The 20,075-nt window shown below is 30.1% G+C and overlaps 2 protein-coding genes across 7 annotated transcripts; one reads left to right on the top strand and one right to left on the bottom strand.

Moving 5' to 3' along the window:
* Window positions 1–326: 326 nt before the first annotated feature.
* LOC146526923 (beta-parvin-like) lies at window positions 327–7,185 on the bottom strand. 2 transcript variants are annotated; one of them, XM_085205656.1, is made up of 8 exons: window positions 7,030–7,185; window positions 6,618–6,740; window positions 6,395–6,484; window positions 5,860–6,131; window positions 4,265–4,455; window positions 2,533–2,647; window positions 1,764–2,007; window positions 327–1,175 (listed from the first exon to the last, which is right to left on the bottom strand). In XM_085205656.1, the coding sequence occupies exons 2-8, from the start codon at window positions 6,733–6,735 to the stop codon at window positions 1,099–1,101; spliced, it is 1,107 nt and encodes a 368-aa protein (XP_085061782.1). In that variant the 5' UTR covers window positions 6,736–6,740; window positions 7,030–7,185; the 3' UTR covers window positions 327–1,098. The 2 variants fall into 2 exon arrangements, with proteins under 2 accessions (XP_085061782.1, XP_085061783.1); XM_085205657.1 differs by lacking the exon at window positions 7,030–7,185 and adding an exon at window positions 6,825–6,965.
* A 945-nt stretch (window positions 7,186–8,130) lies between these two features.
* On the top strand, window positions 8,131–17,768 carry LOC146526922 (USP6 N-terminal-like protein). Of its 5 annotated transcripts, none has more exons than XM_085205649.1 (6): window positions 8,131–8,407; window positions 9,201–10,029; window positions 10,111–10,346; window positions 10,721–10,782; window positions 14,179–14,362; window positions 15,571–17,768. In XM_085205649.1, exons 1-6 carry the CDS (start codon window positions 8,265–8,267, stop codon window positions 15,926–15,928), a joined length of 1,812 nt encoding a protein of 603 aa, XP_085061775.1. In that variant the 5' UTR covers window positions 8,131–8,264; the 3' UTR covers window positions 15,929–17,768. The 5 variants fall into 5 exon arrangements, with proteins under 5 accessions (XP_085061775.1, XP_085061771.1, XP_085061774.1 ...); XM_085205645.1 differs by having other exon boundaries at window positions 14,167–14,371; window positions 15,571–17,767; XM_085205648.1 differs by having other exon boundaries at window positions 14,179–14,371; window positions 15,571–17,761.
* Window positions 17,769–20,075: the final 2,307 nt, after the last annotated feature.

The following is a 20,075-nucleotide window of genomic DNA, read 5'->3' as shown; positions in this document are numbered from 1 at the left end:
AGCTGAGCTTCGCTTTTGTATGACTATACACAGATAGTGTAGGTGCGTCACGTCTGCAAATGTATTTGCAGAGGGATCCTAGTGTTTAGATACTCCGTTCCCCACTTTCCGCCGAATTCGGGAGCCATTGCATGTTGAGTGGCTTAATTGTTCAGCTTGCGCCTAGCAGACTGTATGTCCCTCTATTCAATCAAATGTTACCAGACATTTTTTATAAAATGTCTGGTAGGGAGGGAAAATAAAAATAATTTATATATAATTATCCTCCTGATATCGAACCCATAACCATCATATTTAAATTATAAGGATATAATAAAACACAATAATAATTGTTAATATTTTATATAATTTTTTAATAATAATTAAATATCTATTAAATAAGGCACATATAATTAATACATTAACACAAATGTTAGCACAACTTATTTAATAAGCACATGTCGTCAAATACTTCAAAAATATATATATTTTAATTCCAATCTTTATTGAAAAGAATATTAACTGTTGATTTTTCTTTTCTTTTTTTAAGTATCTAATAAAATAGTTATTTTATACGAAAATAAGAACAAAATATGTTCAATATTAATTTTAGATTAATTTAGAATAACTAAATAAAATAATAATTACCTAAGGCCCACTCAGAGACGTTAATCAGCGTTAATATGATATTAAATATCTAATGGCGGTAAATGTTAATGTTTCTAAAAAGTAAAATAATATATTGTGGTACATACAGGTTTTAGCAAAATTATCATAAATTTGTAAAAAACTCCTTCACACTTGCAACCTATTGTGAAGATAGATATTTTGTGTGACGGTACTCAACGCCGCAACATGTACACCAGAGGAAATAAAAATAAATAAAATAGTATAATCATTCCCTTGTGTGGGCATCAAACCCACAATCGTCGCGTTTATCGCCAGAAGCTGATCCCCTCGCTCCGCCACAACAGCCTCAAAATAAAGAGAAATGTAAATACTAAAAACATTAAACACATAAATTACATAACATAAAAGTTATTTTATTAATTTCTACATCGAAGTTATCTAGTTATAAAATATTATTATTTATTAGTATATTAAATAAATAAGGAAAATTTAGGCCATATTTTTGTACTTTGTGAACAGATTGTATAGCACCCTGAGAGTTGACTTCAAGTCGAGATTCACGATATCTGAAAGATTTTTTTTTAGTTTAATTATGTCAATAAAGGATTTAAAATGAAAATAAAAAGATAGTAAGCAGATGTAAATCAAATGATTAATGTTTTAACTTTATTGGTAACCCGTTTTAAATTTGTACAAAAGTACTACATGGCAAACTTAACATTGTAAACTTTTATAAGTTTTATTCTCATAGTATGGAAGCCTCGGTAGGAAAGTTTGACTCACATCTGACCACTTTTTTAAATACTATTTTGATAATGTATCTAAAGGCAAAATTATTTAAATAATGAAACTACACTATTTAATTTTTTTATTATTAGTTAACATAGTTTATAATATTCTTAAAAAACTACAGTTAAAATAGAAAAAAAGCTTATAACTTCTTATTTTTTAAATCTAATCTAATAGTCTTCGATCAATGATTGTTTTGTACTAATACAAAAAAGTAATTTAGATTTATATTTAACAGCAGCAGGTTTAATATATTTATTAAAAAAAATATATATTTTTATTAAAACTAGGTTTATAAGTATGTGAGATCCTTCTTCGATTTTTTTGATAAAACAAAAAGAAAAAAAAAGCTTATATTATCTTACCTTCAGGCCTAGCTTTGGGCTTAGCCAAACCAACGTCTTGCATAAGTTCAAATGCGAAAGTCACATTGTGGACCTTCTGGTCAAAATCCTGGGGGGTCAGGTGGAAATCGTAGAGGGGTACGAAGAACCCCTCGAGTAACCCCATGAGGAGGACCAGGTATACCCCGTCGTGGAACTGACTATCCAGATCCAACACTTCGAGGTTCACTTTGCTGAGATGCTTGTTCACGAAGGTTATGAGGGACTGGAAAAAAAATAGCAAAAGGTCACAAAATACATGAAAGTTATTGTTAATTCCAGGTTATTTCGTAATAATTGAGCTTAAATGAACATTTTAGTCAATCAAAAAACTGTACTTTTTGAAAATGATGGGTACATTTTCAAGGACTATGAGTCAAATATCATATATAGTCAAGGGTAAATAATTATAGAAAAGAACAGGCATATTGTTACATCCCCTCTACCTACATCTCAAAGTAGTATTTTAGCTTCATTATGTATTCCGCACATAGTAGGATAGACACAAGAAAGGAACGAAGGAAGGGAACCTAGTGTTAAGACACTTACTTTATCCACTTTCTGCCAAATCCCGTATTAAGTGACGAAACTCAACGTCACGCTCGGCTCTGTTACCAGTGCGAGGAAATCAAAATATTAAATATATCTATTCCTGGAGTAGGATTCCACGACAAGCATCAAAGGCTCTCAAAGTATTAAACTGCATATAAAAAAAAGTAACAGATAAATAAGAAAAAATGTAAATTTGTACCTTCTTAACAACTTGTAATTTATCTGGTGCGTGATCAAATAAAGCGTCGAAAGCATCTCTCTCGCATTTCATGCCGAGGTCATCGTAAGTGGTCGTTATATCTTCTATGTACGTCCTGAAAAAAACATAATATAAAAATTAAGAACTATTTACATTTTTTGAGGCAGTCGAGGCACAAGCGTGCGACTGTAAACGCGACGGTTGCGAGTTCCACTTCCACTTCAACAAATTATAAATAATTTAATTTTATTGCTCTGGTAAAGAGGCAAAGCGCGGCGTTAAGTTCCGCCACTCAATCGGCAATACTCTCTACATAATCTGTTGAGTGTTTGCCTGCTGAGACTGTGAAGTCTTTGACTTTTCATATTATTAGCTCTGTGATTTTATTATGTTGAGTTTTTATGTATAAAAAACTTTACTTAGCATAAAGACACTGAAATTTCCCTCCCCAAAATCAAAATATTTTTTTGGTGTTTATTATAATACTAGCGGCCCGCCCGCGGCTTCGCCTGCGTGAACTACGTTATTATTAATTTCTGTCTCCATGAGTACCTACATCCTATAAGTCACATTCATGCAAAATTTGAGACTCCTAGCATTTGTAGTAACGAAATTTCATACAAACTTTCAACCCCAAAGGGGTTGTCCCCTTAGAAGTCGAATATTGCAAATTCCCGTCTTAGCGAGCACCTACGTCCTATAAGTAACTCCTACGCAAAGTAGTTTCTGAGATTTCGTGATGAGTGAGTGACTTTTCGATTTTATATATATAGATTAAGATTATTATTATGAATGACTCACAAATATTTAAATATTATTTATTATTAATAATAATACATCAACACTATAATATATTATAAAGTAACGTATAAAATGTTTGTTTTTGAATTTTCTTTATTTTAGATACATTATAAATAAAAATATTGTTTGTTATATACCACTTCGCTTATAATTTTATACATCATACAGTATTTCTAAATTAATAAAAAGTAAATAATTGTACAAAGAATTACATTTACATTATAAAAAATACTTTATTTTAAAATTGCAGTAATAGTGTAACCTGTAAGTTGAATGCTAAGTATATGGAATAATATAACACTTACTCTCCTAGAGCTTACTCTCCTATAACACTGGCTCTTCTCGGATTTCATTGCTGAAAGCTGAAAGATTTCAACGCTGAAAGAACAAAATATGCTGCATTGCACATTACGGACAAGATGAATTCACATGTATTTTGAGCCAGCCATATACAGCTTACACAATAAGAATGCACTAGTGAAGCGAAGGTCAACAAACCTCATTACCGTGCGTCAACAAGGACACAACATGCAAAGAATCTTGGATAAATATACACAGACCGAACGTCTAGCTTGTGTCTTTACATTGTGCAACAAACAGCTGATGCGCGTCATATGCGGCGATCACGTTACCGCGGCGGCCATTGACGGGACTGGAGTCATCGTATTGAAGCCTAAATGCTTACTACAGAAAAAAGACGCGATTTTTTTACGTACTATCATCTGGAGTGCAAATGGAACATGGACTCAAATATTACAATTCCTACTGTAAACTCCACTATTAACAACATATTTAATCTTAGTTGGAAGAATGTACAGTTCAACATCACACAGTAGATATTGTAGCTACAAATTTTAGAAATGTCGATTTTGCCCATTACGACAACCTCTGTTCCTCGCTCTACTCTACTTATTAATCTTATTTAACTTACCTATGAGACAATTGATTGGAGCCATCCTTCTTTACCACTACTACTGTAACACTGACGTTTTCAGGCAGGCGTATGGGAGCTCTAAAATGGCGGGCGAGGGCCACTAATAAATGTAAAATAGAGACTACATTCTTTGAATGCACAGAATCTACACTCCATTTCTGTACTGGTTTTGGTGTCCCATAGAGAACCTGTAAATAATTAGGGTAGTATAGTAAAAATGTTATATTATATATATATATATATTAATAATATATTAAGTTATGTGTAAACGCTAACAAAACTATTTAAACACAAAACCATATATAATTGTTAAATCATATATGACATATTTATCAGCATAATGCTATATAATGCATATAAAACGGTAGGCAGATAACTAGTTCAAGACATTGCATATTAAGTGGCGGGGCTCAACGCCATTATCACGTCACCAGAGAGAGCAAAAAAAAAATTCATCCCCAATATGGGAATAACTGTAAAGTGCTACACTAGTAAGTAATAGTAAAGTAGTAAGTCTTTTCATTATACGATACAAATCATAATGAAATAACATTTGGATGGATATTTTATATAATACAAATTCGCAAAAAGATCATTCAGCAATAAATAAATCTCAAATATGACGTAAAATGGCAAAAGCATTAACACAATATAATTCAATTCGCTAGCATTTTATTTATTGCATTGTAAATAAAACAGTTCAAGTTCAACATTTCAAATGAGAATACTGCTATTTACTTCTATATTTCTTAAAATTTTAATTTAAAAAAATATTTTTAAATATATTAATATTAAAAACCATTAAGAAATATAATAATTTAGAAGATATATTTTCAAAAATACCTATTTATTCTGTACAATAATAATAATAACTTGTAGTTATAATTTCAAATATAACAATTGCATTGCCTATGTAACAATTCAATTTGCAATAAACACAAATGAAAGGTATGCAAGTAATAAATGATGTACTATGGAAGTGAAATTTACAATTGTAACAAATAATCAATAAAAAAACATTTTGCTTTCACAAAAACAAAAAGAATAAAATAGCATAGCAAATTTTTATAAAAATAATTTAAACCATACAATAATATAAATTTTATTCTACAGCAATATTTTTTTGGTGTGAGTACCATATTCATCAAGCAAGCTAGACCAACTGCTGATCTAATGTTTATATAGTAGGGAAAATTGTTGGTAAATTAACTATATTATGTATTACTTATTTTAACTTCATACTCTCTACCTATATATAATTACCTCAACTAAATCTTAATTTTTTAATTTCTTCTCAATTTTCATACATTATGACTGAATAGCTTCAAAGTATTTTTTGATACCAGATGGGTGGGTGGTTCAAATAATACCCAAGTGTGCATATTAGTAGTAAGCAAATTAGTAGTAAATATAATGTCCATATTAAAATATTTACATTGGAATGTAAATGTATGTACATGTATTTGTAATTTATGGGTGTCATGTTGTACAGAATCTATCATTATATAGAAAACAAGCAAACAACAACTATATTAAGTGGAGTTTGCGCTATATTAATGAAAGATACAATAAGATATCAAAATATTACTAACCCGATTTACAGCTCTCAGCACTACAGCTAGCTTCTGCCTTTGTCCCTCTTCTGACTGTGTCACTTCAGGTACATCCAATTTAGTCTCTGTTAACTTTTCCAGAAGTTTCTGTAGCACTTGCCCATCATAAAGATCTTCACTAATATCTTTGACAATTATTCTCTGTGCTGCCAGTTCATCATTTATCCAATCAATCAATACTTGGATCAAGTCTTTTACTTTAGGATCTTCTAAGCACCTTGGTTCAATTATTGCTCTTTCCTCATTGTCATCTAAAATTATTGAATATAATTAAATATTATGATTAATCAGTGAGGCTGTCATGGTGCAGGGTACAAGATTGCATGCAATGGTTGTAATTTAGATCTCTGCTTATGAAAATAATTTTATTTAAATTTCCTAGTCCTACCACTCAAAACATAATGTTTTGAAAATTGTGTGGTACATGAGTAACTGATTGCCTACCCAGGTAGGGTATAGTCTTTTTATTCCAATAATTAGTAAGATTAAGTCATCATATATGTTGAATTCTTACGCAAGCTATATTCCTCTGGTGGAATTTCAGGAGCTGTTGGACTACCAGGTGAGTCGATCGCGTATTTTCCTTCCGCCTGTACTTCCTGCACTGAAATAAAAAGTTTAAGCTTATTTAGATCACATATCAAACATATGCAGACGAATGAGATAATATTATGGGGAATTATAAACTTCTCAACCTACACACGGCATACGATTAGTATACAAGTCATTATTCTCACCTTCCTTTATACGCTTTTTGCGACCAATTGTACCAATTTTATCCCAAAATGATTCTTCTTTGTCTTCTTTCTTTGGTAAAACAGGAGTACGAGGTGATTTAGGGCGTGGTGAAGACATTGCTCCTAATGAGGAAAACAAGAGTTGTATGAATCATCGCAAGCTTAATATACACACTGTCCTTCTAAATAATTAAAACAACATTTGACCACTTAATTAAAGATAGTATAATCATCATCAGCCTGTCCTCGTCCACTGCTGGACACAGGCCTCTCCAATGGCACGCCACTGAGCTCAATCCTCAGCTCTTCGCATCCAACCGTTGCCCGCCACTTTGCGAATATCGTCACCCCATCTAGCTGGAGGACGTCCTACATTACGTTATAGCGGTAGTATAATAAATTTTTAAATTACCTTGCGTATGTTGTGCTAAATCCTAAACCTAAAAGGTACGGGTATATGTTATTCCGTTATTTCAGTACCATACGATTACGATATAATACATTAGGCAAGTACCTAAGACAGATGGCTATTTTTGTTTGTCTGACAGTTAACTTGACATGATCAAGTTTTTTTTTTAATAAATGGTCTATGGTAATGTAGCATAGCTTATAAACATAATGCCTAAAAACAGATAGTGTTTTTAAAAAATAACTTATAAAGAAAAAATAACAAAAGAAATACTAAAAATAATCTTCGCTTACCAACTCTGAATATATTCGAAAAGAGTTTCATTTTGTTTTGTCATTTTTTTACTTTACAATAACAATTTTTATTTAAGCGCATTTTATTAAGGAGATTGACTTTATGCTTTCAATAAATACTGCATTATACCTTTTTTAGAAAAGGTATGAAAATTTTTACGTATCGTCATTTATACCGCCGCCTCAAAATTTTCAACATTTGATTAATTGTCAGATAATAGCACGTACTTTTTTTTTTTTTCTCTAATAATATATTTTTAAATTAAAAACTGTCAATATATTTAAAAAAAACATAATTGTATTCCTAGATCAAATAATATATTAGTGTTATAAGATTTTTATGTTGGAAATTTATTATCTACTTTTAACGAATGACAGTAAAAAATGTGCCTAAATTACCTACCTTACAGTACCGCACGTACCTTTAACTTAAAAGGCTTGACTCTGTGTCATAATATCTTACCAAAAAGGGGGCGTTTTTCTTTTATAAAATATACCAAAAGAGAGTTGTTTCACTATATTTGTAAAAATGTAAGAAACAGATGTGTATAAAGTGTGTAATTAATGTTGTCGTTAATAATAATTAAATCTCAAACACTGTTCGTGAAAGTTTTTATGTAGTCAATTATTTTTTCATACAGTATAATTAAAACTTTGTTAATCAAAAATTTGATAATTGGCTATTTAGTGTGTCAAATTATTCATAGATCTGTGGTCAATCTGTTTAAAATAGCGTCTGAGATTATTTCTACTAGCTTAAATCTAAAAATTATAACGACAACTTAGGGAAAAATGTGATAAATAAGCAAAATTGTCGAGGTGTGATGTGATACTATATATTTTCTTTAGTTAAGTATAAAGGACGAGTGTAGCTTTTGTAGGTCGGTTAAACGATTGTAGGTCGTGTAGGTGTTCGATCGGTATGTGGCATAAGCAGGCTGTGTTATGAATGAGGAGGCTCTGTTGGCACGAGCTTCCGAGGAGCGGGAGCGTATCTTCCAAAGATACGAAAGAGGACGTGAAAATCTCGCTGGCCAAATTGATCCTTGGGAGGACCCAGAATTTGAAGATTACCATAAAACTGACAGGTAATATTGTTTTTTAGAATAGTATAAAAGATAATGTAAATTTGGGTATGAATTATGTATTTAAGGATTCAATGCATTTGCGAACCATTTGAAAAAGCTTAGTAAGCAATGCTGAGCGACTGAGCCATGCCTGATTTATACAATTTCACTGTCATGTCACTTTTATATTATTGTTATGCTCTTGAATTATCCCTTTATTTAAAGTATGATATATAGGTAATAATAATCCACATGATACATATTTATTACATTTATATTTTTATTTTGACATACTGTACTTATTTTAATGAACTATTAGTTTTTGGTCCCTCAAACAAGTATAGGCAGGCAAATCCTAATATTAAGACACATTTTCCATGCATTGCCTAATTTTATAGATATTGTGTTATAGTCACTCTGTCTTGTTACCAAAATGAGGAAATAAAAATACTTTAAGGAGAAATTAAACTCACAACCATTATATTAACAGTCTGATGTTGTAGTGAAACAGCTTGTGAACTATAGTTATTTGGTTTAATTTGTAACAAAATTATATCAGTAAGGTAAATAATGTTCAAAGCTATATTTATTGTATAAAAGTTGCAAATTGAATTGCTATTTTTGTTTGTTTTTAGTTTATTTTGTCACAATAAATAATGTACTGTAAACTTTATAGTCATAAATATTTTGCTTTTCTTGGTCGTACAGAACTTCTTAAATATTTTTTTTTAATTTTGATTTATTTATTTATTAGTGTAAAAGTAATAAACTTTAAACAATAATAAACTTAAATATTTTAAATACTATATTTCAGATATGGCTTTATACATGATGAGCGGCTTACACAGAAAACAGCACCACAAAAAGTCAATGTTGAGGTTGAAAGGGAAAAGAAATGGGTTAAGATGCTTGGATCCTGGGATTCAACAACAACCAAAGAGAAGTTACACAGAAGAATTTACAAAGGCATTCCAAACTCCTTAAGGATAAAGATATGGTGCAAACTACTAAATGTGAATGCAATAAAATCTGAAACCCCAGGCAAATATCAAGAAATGCTGAAATTAGCAAAGCACTGGTCTACAGATGTAAGGCAAATAGATTCAGATGTCAACAGACAATTTCGAGAACACCAATTCTATAGAGAGCGATATTCAGAGAAACAGTGCTCATTGTTTAATGTTCTGTGTGCTTATAGTATGTATAATTCAGAAGTGGGCTACTGTCAAGGGATGTCAGGCTTGGCCGGAGTTCTACTCATGTATATGGATGAGGAAGATGCATTCTGGGCTCTGACAATACTATTATCAGACAAAAAATATGCAATGCATGGATTATATGTAGAGGGATTTCCAAAACTCACAAGATTTCTTGAGCATCATGATAAGATACTGACTAAGTTTATGCCGAAGCTCAAACATCACTTTGACAAGTTTGGCCTTGATGCTATACTTTATTCTCTTAAATGGTTCTTTGTTTGCTTTGTGGAACGAGTGCCCTTCAGCTTGTGTTTGAGAGTATGGGACATTTATTTATTGGATGGTGAACGTGTCATTACTGCCATGGCTTACACTATTCTTAAACTTCACAAAAAAGCTATCATGAAATTGAATGATATGGATCTCATTGTTAATTTCATTCAGGTTTGTATCAGGATTGACGCATAGACTACTACTATGAAATCTATTATGTCATTACCTAACTTTCTTTTTTCCAATTTTTAGGTGAAACTTCATAAAGATTTTGGTTTTGAAGATGATATTGTCATATATAATTTAGAGAGATCAATGGAGGAATTGAAGCGAGCAAAGCTTGATTACCCTGGTCCTCCTCCTCCTACTGAATTGCCACAACGAGCTCTAGGTATCTTTGTGGAACCAGACAAGAAATCAAAAATTGGTCAACGAGCTGAAAATTTTTCGGAAACTGAAAAACAAGCGCGTGCCACTGTTATTCTACGGTAGAATATAAACTTTCTTTTTTTTAGTTGTCAAAACTGTATTTGGAATACCATTGTCAAAGATTTATTATATTACTGATGGTAATTAAGTAATGGCACTTGTCTACATTATTCCACCATCTCATAAGCAAGAAAATTTGGAAGGAATAGTATATCGCACGATTTTTGTTTATCGTGCATAAACAAAATTTGATACAATTATATTATAATAAACATTGTGGGCCGTTAACTCCATAAACCAGAATATGGAGATGAAAAATGTTATAATATGCATTGTTATGTATAATATAAGTTTAATAATTTGAAAAGTCTAATTCAATAAAGAATATTTTATTTTGATTTGGAGTGAACACAAAAATGTTATACAATTTCAGTCGCGAGAAAGCCGCGCTGGAGCTCCAGGAACTTCGCGTGTCTCAAAGTGACACAGTATCAGGTAACTTGGAGGCCTCTCTGCCGTCGTTAACTACATCCGATGAAAGCCTAGGATCCGATCAATTCACGCATTTATGAACTTGTGTATCTTAAAATTTATCAGTTATACTAATATCAGTGTTAAATAACAGTTATATTAAATAGAAAAAAAAATTACGTTTGTAACAAAATTTATTATGAGCTCAATAGTAATGTGACATTTATACACTGTTAATTTAATATTTCGTTACTTGAAATTGATCTTCAATATAGATGATTGTATTTAGATTTGTTTTTCATAGTAATTCTTCTACGCACATTCTTTTTGTTGTATACTCTAATATATGTAGTATATTTTTCATTATCAAAATCATGGTTAAACTAGTGTTTCCATATTTAACTCATTATTAAATTTAATTATGTTTGTTTATTTAATTGCATGTGTATGTATTACTTACGTCGTCGTCGTCCTTAATATATATAATAATAATTTGTGTTTGATATTTAGTATAGTCTCGAAACTTTTTTATAGATATGTAGGTGGGAATGATGTTCTAGTTGTATTTTTTTATGAGAAATGTGATGACCTACAAGTACAAACGATGACATTTAAACAATATGTCTTTATTTTAAATATTTTGTGCTCATTCTGGCCGTATTGACGGCACACAAACAAGAAATGTTCGAATACTTCTTGGTGTTGTAATACTGTTAACAAACAAGTTATTCACCTTAATTTAGTGCCGACTTCCATATTTATTGCGTTATTACATCACGGTGCTTCTGATTTTTTATCTCACTAAATCCTCCTTTTTTAAGATTAAAAAATCATGGATTCAGTTGATTTGAATATTTTTTTAATTTGATGATAATATTAATTTGGATTGATAATCATCTTAATTTTTTTTAGCTGATTTATATATATTGTTTAGACAGTAATCAACTTTTTGATTAGTTTTTATAAATGTGTAATATTCATGTATTAAATTAAATATTGTTCAGTTTCATTAGTATTTAACAAAAAGTGTAAATAACTTAATGTGACTCGATCGTGTCTTCACGTCACGACTTTCACGTCGAAAACAAGTTCTTAAAAGCACGAATTGATTTGGAATTATAGAACATGCTTCTGTACAAAATATTTTTATAGCTTAAGTGAAAATATTTTTGTAGCTTAAAAAGAATTTTGTGTGACTATGTACTATAATCACGCTATTGAATAGCTTATAAATATGGAAATGAGCTAAAGATACGCATTGCGATAGAATTTCGGCCGGTTTTGGTTACTGGTGTATAGGGATTAGGCACCCATAGGTTACAATTACTTCATTTAAGTATGTTTATTTTGTGTATAAATTATTAAGGATACGAACACATGTAAAAACTGTATACGAGTAAATCTGTGTTTGAGGTTTAAAAATGTATACCGTGTAGAAAGTTTATGATATGTCGTAAAGCGAATATTAATTTATAAAGTGAAAGTAAAAACGTACATGTTCATTGATTATTACTTAGCGAAGCTTAAACTTATATACTTTTAAACGAACTATTACTTTTAAATGAACTAGTATTTGTGCAATATATATTTTAAAATTTTATTAGTGTGACTAAATTTTATTTCGTATTACATTATATTTAAAAACTATGTATTATATAAGACACGTCCATTTTGAATTCTAAAGTTTTAGCTCATTTCCATCTTGTTACTTTTTTATATGCAATGTTTTTTTTAATAATATGCACGACGTGTTAAGAATTTAACGTCCAATTTGCTTGCCAAATTATATTGATTTTAATTTCCGCACAGATTTACTAAAAAATATCTAGTGGTATCATTTAGTTTTTGTGCACTAGCATGGTCATGGTGGTACGGCGGTGGGTTTATGTCATTAACATCGAGTTGACTTGCCTTAACACATTGCTTGAGATTTGAATACCATCTAACCCATTCACTCACTAATCAAATATTTACATTACAAAAGTTGTAAAAATCCTACCGCGTCTGTATTTTCAATGCCATAGAACGAACATGTTTCGTTGATTTTACATATTATGTTAATCATATTTTAATAATTATTATATATTCATAATCTTTAAATTAACAATATCAATTTACACAAATTTCTGCTCGAAGCTGATTTTATTCAACGGAGTTTATTTTACATGCTTTCTGTTTTAACATAAACCCACCCCTATCATACAGTTTTACACCGTGGTATCGCTTTCCATGGTATTGTTTATACAGTTTTTTTTTGTTAGTTTTAAGATTTTACCTACATATACGTGAGACTTACGTGTTGTATGTAAATTTAGAAAATGAAGACACATTTCGAAATAAATAAGTGTTCTTTTTTACTAAACATTTTATTGAGGGGTCGCTTTGATTATCTATATGTAATGTATTCCGCTTGCGATACAAAAGTGGTAGATAAAAAGGATTTTCTATTTTTAGTTTTGCCGCCCATTGTGGTTTGAACTTTGAAGACACCAAACTTAGTACATATCGATACCTATACAATGGTATGTAGTTATTGTACTGTATGTTATATATGAATGTTGCATAGATTGCAAGTCAGACGTAGAAACACATCGACACAGCGTCTGCTTATTTGACATTTTGACATTTGCAATTTTTTTTAACCATCACATACACGTACTAGTATGTACGGCGATCTGTATATATAAAATTTTATTCTCAAATTAGTCTTCAGTTTCTAAATCATATACAAATGTTAAATAATATAAGTTCCAATTAAAGTCTTTTTTTTGTAGTATAAAGCGATCTACTTTTTAATATTTAATTTTGCATTTTAAATTATATGTTTTTCTCCCATTAGAGAATGCCATCTTAGCTGTTCCTCTCCACACCTCCCACGCCTCTATGAATATTCGAGAGACTTCCTCCACTCTTCCTTCCCTCAAGGACTTGAAACCTAATTATTTGATTGAACTGAATACAAATAAAATAAAAAGTAACCGAAAAATCCTCTAAAATCTTCAAATTAATGTAAATAAATGATAAGAAATAAACTTCGTTTTTGAGTTCAATCTGGTTACGAGCAGAGATTTTTATTTAAATTTGCATGATATTTTGGCATATTGTTTGCTTGAGATGTGTGTGTGCGCGCATCCTTATACAACTAGGTGAGTTATTTTGCATGATTGTTATTTTTATTTGTTCAATCACTATAAAGTTGTTAGTAATTGTTAGCGTTCTTTTTAGAAAATTATTTTAATTTAATAAAATAGAATTCAATAATCACGCTGAATATCGAATTTCTGTTAAATATTCAAATGTGCTTATCAATGTTCATGTTATCAAATCAAATTACATTTTTAGCTTAATAACAATATTGTAATAACCCTCAATCAACTATTAGTAGCTTCATATAACGATGTAATAAAGTCTTATGTTCAGATCACAGTGGTGTAGCCAGCGGGGTCCGGTGTGAGGATTCAGTGTCGGCTCTAGGCTCTCGCCGGTCTCTGGCCGACACCAGTGTCACGAGCACGGCGGACCTGAGTGTCTTCTCTAGCGGACGGTCTCACGCCCCGGACAACTCTCTGGACACTCACAGCAACATCAGCGACGACGGCACTGGGTCAGATGGGTGAGATTTTGTATATGCACTCTAGTTACAAGCGACACTATTGATTTATTTAAAATTTTGTTGTATTTTTTTTTGAAAGATAGTTGTAAAATAGATTATAGCTTTAAATGTGTCACGTCTCTAAAGAGGTGTAAAGTCCTCTTAAGTGTACCATAGGTTATTTAGTTAATATTCATAATTTCAAAAGTTTAATAATAAATATTATACCTAATAGTTACCAGTACACTTAATAGGTCCCAATATTTTATGATAGTGTGGGATAATTTGTGTTGATCTAATGATGGATCTAATAATGCACCAAATCTAGATATTTTTACTAAACACTAATATGATAAATATTTAATATAGTATTTAAAAATGATTTTATCTATATTTTATTTACATGATTTTATAATATTTTCAAATAATATACACTTTTGCACTATTTTGTTATGTAATAAGTAGTTGATGTGTAGTTATTTTATTAATGTTAATGTATACATTGCTTTTTACCTATATAATATAATATAATATAAATACTGCGGTACTTAAGGTGGGGTCAAAGGGACCGCAGCAAAGCAATCCGGTGGCAGAGTTGGCGGTCACAAACTAAGACCTATACATAGCATTTTCTACAAGGATTTAAAAATAAGACTGAATTTAGCCGAAGCTGTGGCCAGGGGTAAGGTGGGTCTCGCTCACTACCCTGCAAATAGTGTTGCCAGGCGAATATGATTGCTAGAAAATTTTATAGATAAACTAGTTTTATTAGATAAATAAATAAATATTATGTATGTAGAAGATATAAATATATAAGCTATAAATTTTATGAGGTTTTACGAGAGGACTTTCCTGGCACCACTACGTAATACTGCATCATGCAAGCTCATGCCACAGCGTCGTTTCTATAAATATGAATGCTAGAAATTTGCTTAATGTCTTCAATAGAATATATTTTATTTGCTCATACATTATTCTTATATTTGTGCAACGTAGATTATGTTTGTATTTGAAGTGAATTATATTATATATAATATATATATATTGTCATAAAACATTCAGTGGTATACAGCAATTTCCATCGGATATTAGCGCTTGTTAGAAAAATAACTATAAACCTATTAAGCTCAACTGTTAAAAGTATTGCTATATATATACAATAATAATATATATTAAAATGATCGATGTGTGATGTGACTTGATGGTTATTGATATTCCAGATCGGGCATTTGCGGTTTGAGTATACAAAGGGGCCTTACACCGATAGGGACCCCTTTCCCGCCATCGGTGTCCCCGCAGTCGGACGACGTTGTGCGCATCCACGTCACCTACAACGCGATGTCCGCCAGTCCGTCACACTTACAACCTGTCACCTCAAAATACAAACCGCACACAGAAGAACATCACAAGCCGGTCTCTCTGGGCTTCTTCACAAATGGCGCTACAAATCTGACTTCAGACAACAGGATAAGGATCCAGGTGACCTCAGATGAGCTGCTTACTCCGGTGGTCGACTCCGGCCGGATCATTTCCCCACGCTACATAGAATCGCACCCCGGTATATATGATATTAAATAATATGTACCCTCCATTAAAACAGGTACGACTATATGATATTTTATTCTATTTTTTTTCGTTTTTTTTACGTAAAGTAAAGTTAAGTCGTGTTCAGACAAGTGATAGGCTCTAACTTATTTCTTGTATTATTCAGTTTTATATTATATTACTCTTACTTGTATTGAAATTTTCTTTATAGATGATGCCATATTAGCATTCCGTCTTTTTACGTTCATAAATGAACTTTCAACGTTTATTTTACTGTGTAATTATATTTTAAGTTAAATATTCTTTTATGTTAATTTTGATAATGCACAGTAATTGTCAATAATATTTTTATGATCTTCTTTTCTTCGGAGTGTGTAATTTAAATGTGTCGTTCTCGAATTCCAACAATTGTGCGCATAGTTGTATTGCTCATGTATCAAAATTGTGATTATAGAAGAATCTCAAATGATTGAATTAAAATTGTTTTATATCATAATAATTTTATATTTTATTTTAGTGAAAATTTGTGTTACCAAAACATAGACTAGTAACTTACATGTGAAATTTTTCACAAAACAAGTTGTCATTTTTTTTATATAAAATTATACAGTTCATGTCCGCTCGGAACGCTATAATAAAAGAACCATACCATACCATACAGTTTATGGAAGTTTATCAAGTTCCATACTTATTATATATTTAATTTACATAAAAATAATTTAATAGTAGTTCTTCGCTAGTTAGTGGACATATTGATTACTATGTTAATAAAATAATTTATAAAAAATCTAATTATCAGTTTCTTAAGTGACATCACTGAAAAGCCTATTGCCAGCTGTTTTAATTATTCTTCGATTCACACAGATATTAAAAATGCTTGTGAAATAATAAATAGTTTTTCGATGGTTTCAGCTTTTAATGTTACAAACTTAGCATAGCTACAAGTTAGTTTTTCTTGTAAGAAAATTTAATTATAATATTTGCCTACTATATAATTATAATACTTTATATATGTAGTATAGGTTAGGCGTATATGTAATCACTATTAAAGTGCCGTCACAATTGTTCAATACTAATTTTAACCCTACAGTGAGAATTGCAATAATATCAATTAAATAATTCTATTAGTAAAATTAGTAAATAGGTGTATTTTAAATTTAACATGTTACCATTTGTGAGATTGGCGTAGTGTTTTTGTCAAATAGTGAAGTTAAATTATAAAGTAAGTATATACTAATTACATTAAGTATATACTACAAAAGATTAACTTGCTAATTATTGTCGGCTAGCTATCATTTAAAATGCAGATTTATTAAGTTTTTGCATTTTTTAATTATTTGATAAGAAACTTGTGAACTTCCATTTGATTAGTTAGTGGTTAAATTGCCGGAAAATACAGAAAGTATCAATTATTGTTTTCAATTTTTTATTTTTTTACCATCGGAAAGAGTGTTGTCCATTTCGCACTGCCCAGGGGTCACGTGTAGGATACCTAGAATCATGAAGGCCATAATGGTCTTCGCCTACGGACGAGGACAACTTTAACCCAAAAAATTACTTTATCACAAGAAGTGATTGAAGATTTTTATAATTCAATATCTTTTTAAAAAATCCAGTACTAAGATTCGTTTCTATCCATAAGTTATTGTAAAAGCCAAAGGTATTCCAAATATGAACAAATTCTTTCTGTATGTCGTTCTTATTGTAATAGTATTCTATTAGAAATTATCAATAAGCAATATCGCGTTTTTTCCGCGAAGCAGGATTGTCAAAAGGTATCTAGTGTTTAGACACTTGCTTTGTCGACAATAATAGTGATCGAACCCACACCCGTCGCGCTTACAATAAGCAGAAAGAGAAAAAAAAAATTAAATGATCTTAATAATTCAATCACCTATTGAATTTTTTTTTTGTTTAGCAATAAAAAACATTTTTTTCTTTTCTTTATTTTTAAAATGACGTAAAATGCCATTTTCAATTTTCAATGTCAAATGAAATTTTTAACGTCTTTTATTATTATATTTTAAAAAATAATGCTTTTTTTTAAAAACATTGTATAAACATTACATGACATTATGCATTATATTGTATTGTACCAATGACCTCTTTAAAGAAAACACAGTTGTCAAATATTCGACTCCTTTTCGAAAAAAAGAAGTCATTCCAAAATATGGACGGAAAACTCTCTGAAAGTTTTGACTTTCATATTATTTTGTTTGTCAATTAGTTTAAACAAGGCTGGCTGATTACTGTTTTTCATAAAAATATGAAGCACGTTAAAAGGAACGTATAAACACGTTATAAGTGATAGGTAAATTAATAAATTCAGTTCAGTTCTTTTATTATGGCTTTCCAATTTAATTAATAAATTAATTAACTGTCTTGAGTGTTACAGAGTGATTTCATTTAGACTTAAGAATCTCACTTGAAGATCTTAATTTGTAAAATTTTCACGACCTGAAACACGTCCAATTTATAACAAAAGTTCAGTGCCATTTTTTTGACGTATTTTATTTCCACGTTTTAAGAAAAGAATAGTTTTATTTTTAAGGTATTTTAAATGTTTTTTGTTTTTTGGATTTTAACATTTAATAATAATTACTTTTATTTGATACAACTTTAGCAAGGAAATTTTTACAACGATTGAAATATTTATTTATAAGATTTAATAATAACTAATACTCGTACTTTCGTTCGTTTACATTCGTTGGATTGTTTTTTTTTACATTTTTATATACTAACATGAAAAATATATATTCTAACTTTAATTCGAGTTTAATACTTTTAAACCGTTTATTTTCAGTATGAAAAAAATTTAAAACTTTTTTATACATTATTTTTATATATGTATGTAGGTATGTTACTATAGTGCTTCAATTACGTTTTAATTATTTGTAAGTGTACCGAAACACAAATTCTAGTTTTCCGTCCAACCAATCTTTTGGAGACGCTATAATTAAATATAATTTATTAATATCCCAAATAAAAATGTATAGTTAATAATATAATACTAATAACGACTAGCGTATATAAATTTTCTTTAAGACACCTTGAACAGCTGTAAGCTTCTTACAAAATATTTAAGTAATGTTACACTCGTGTGTTCTTATACGGTTTCCTTTTAAAATATTAATTTTAAGTCTAAAAGTCATTAAGCATTATGCATAAAAACACAAACATAAAATGTAAAATTTTCTTTTGAATACATAAAAAAATGTTATAGTTTGAAATTTCAAGATTTATCAATAAATGTATATATATTCTATGACATATAATATATTATTGTAACAGTTGAACAAATTACTATCATTTGGTACTTCGTAGCCATTGTGGAAAAGTTTAATATTATAGTTCTAGCCATGCAATATTGGAAAAATATTATACTGTTTTGAGAATCCGATGTGACCAGTGATAAAAATATAATGAATACTTGGTAATATCCTTCACAAGATGAAAATACTTATTTATAAACGTCAAATAATGATACATTTCTAGATATCGGTCTAAAAATAATAATTAGCTTTAAAAAAACACGTGTTTTTCAAACTATATTACGTAATTTTTCTGCCAACTAATGTTCGTGAAGCACGATGCAAAAGCGTGAACAAGCCTATTTCTAATTTCCTTTAGCCTACCTCTTAGTGTATTGGCGGTGATGCCAAAGAAGTAACTTATATATTAGCTCTGTTCAATAGGCAATAACTAGTTTGTTCAAACTAATAATATGTATAAACACTAGAATTTTTTGACGACTTTTTTTACTTTAAAGAGCAATAACCGCGAACCTTGAAGTTATTCGACTATATACTGCGTTTTAATGTTCATTTAGAAGTATTTTTTTGTAGTTTTATGTAGCTCTTCTACAATTTCAAAAATAAAATGTGTATCTATAATAGGTTATTATTGTAAGGCTTGGACAGCGACTTTCATATTGTAATAACATTGTCATTTTATGATTACGGCCTACTTCATGGAATAAAGGAACCCCTTCATAGAGTATTGGGTAGATACTGTATATAGATATTGCCTCATATCAATATAATGTTGTTTTCAGTTCCACAATACATATTGTTTATTGCACAAATATTTAAAATTGAGGTTAACATATTTTCAATGTAGTTAGAGGTGCTAGAACAGTTTTATTCATCAAGTTACATTATTTAGCTGTGATGTCATTTTA

Source organism: Heliconius melpomene, chromosome 21 (genome assembly GCF_056956725.1).
Source record: "Heliconius melpomene rosina isolate 202511_hmr_F chromosome 21, ASM5695672v1, whole genome shotgun sequence".
NCBI classification, from domain to species: Eukaryota; Metazoa; Arthropoda; class Insecta; order Lepidoptera; family Nymphalidae; genus Heliconius; species Heliconius melpomene.
The sequence above is the reverse complement of the archived record's forward strand: the minus strand, read 5'-3'. Positions and strand labels throughout refer to the sequence as shown.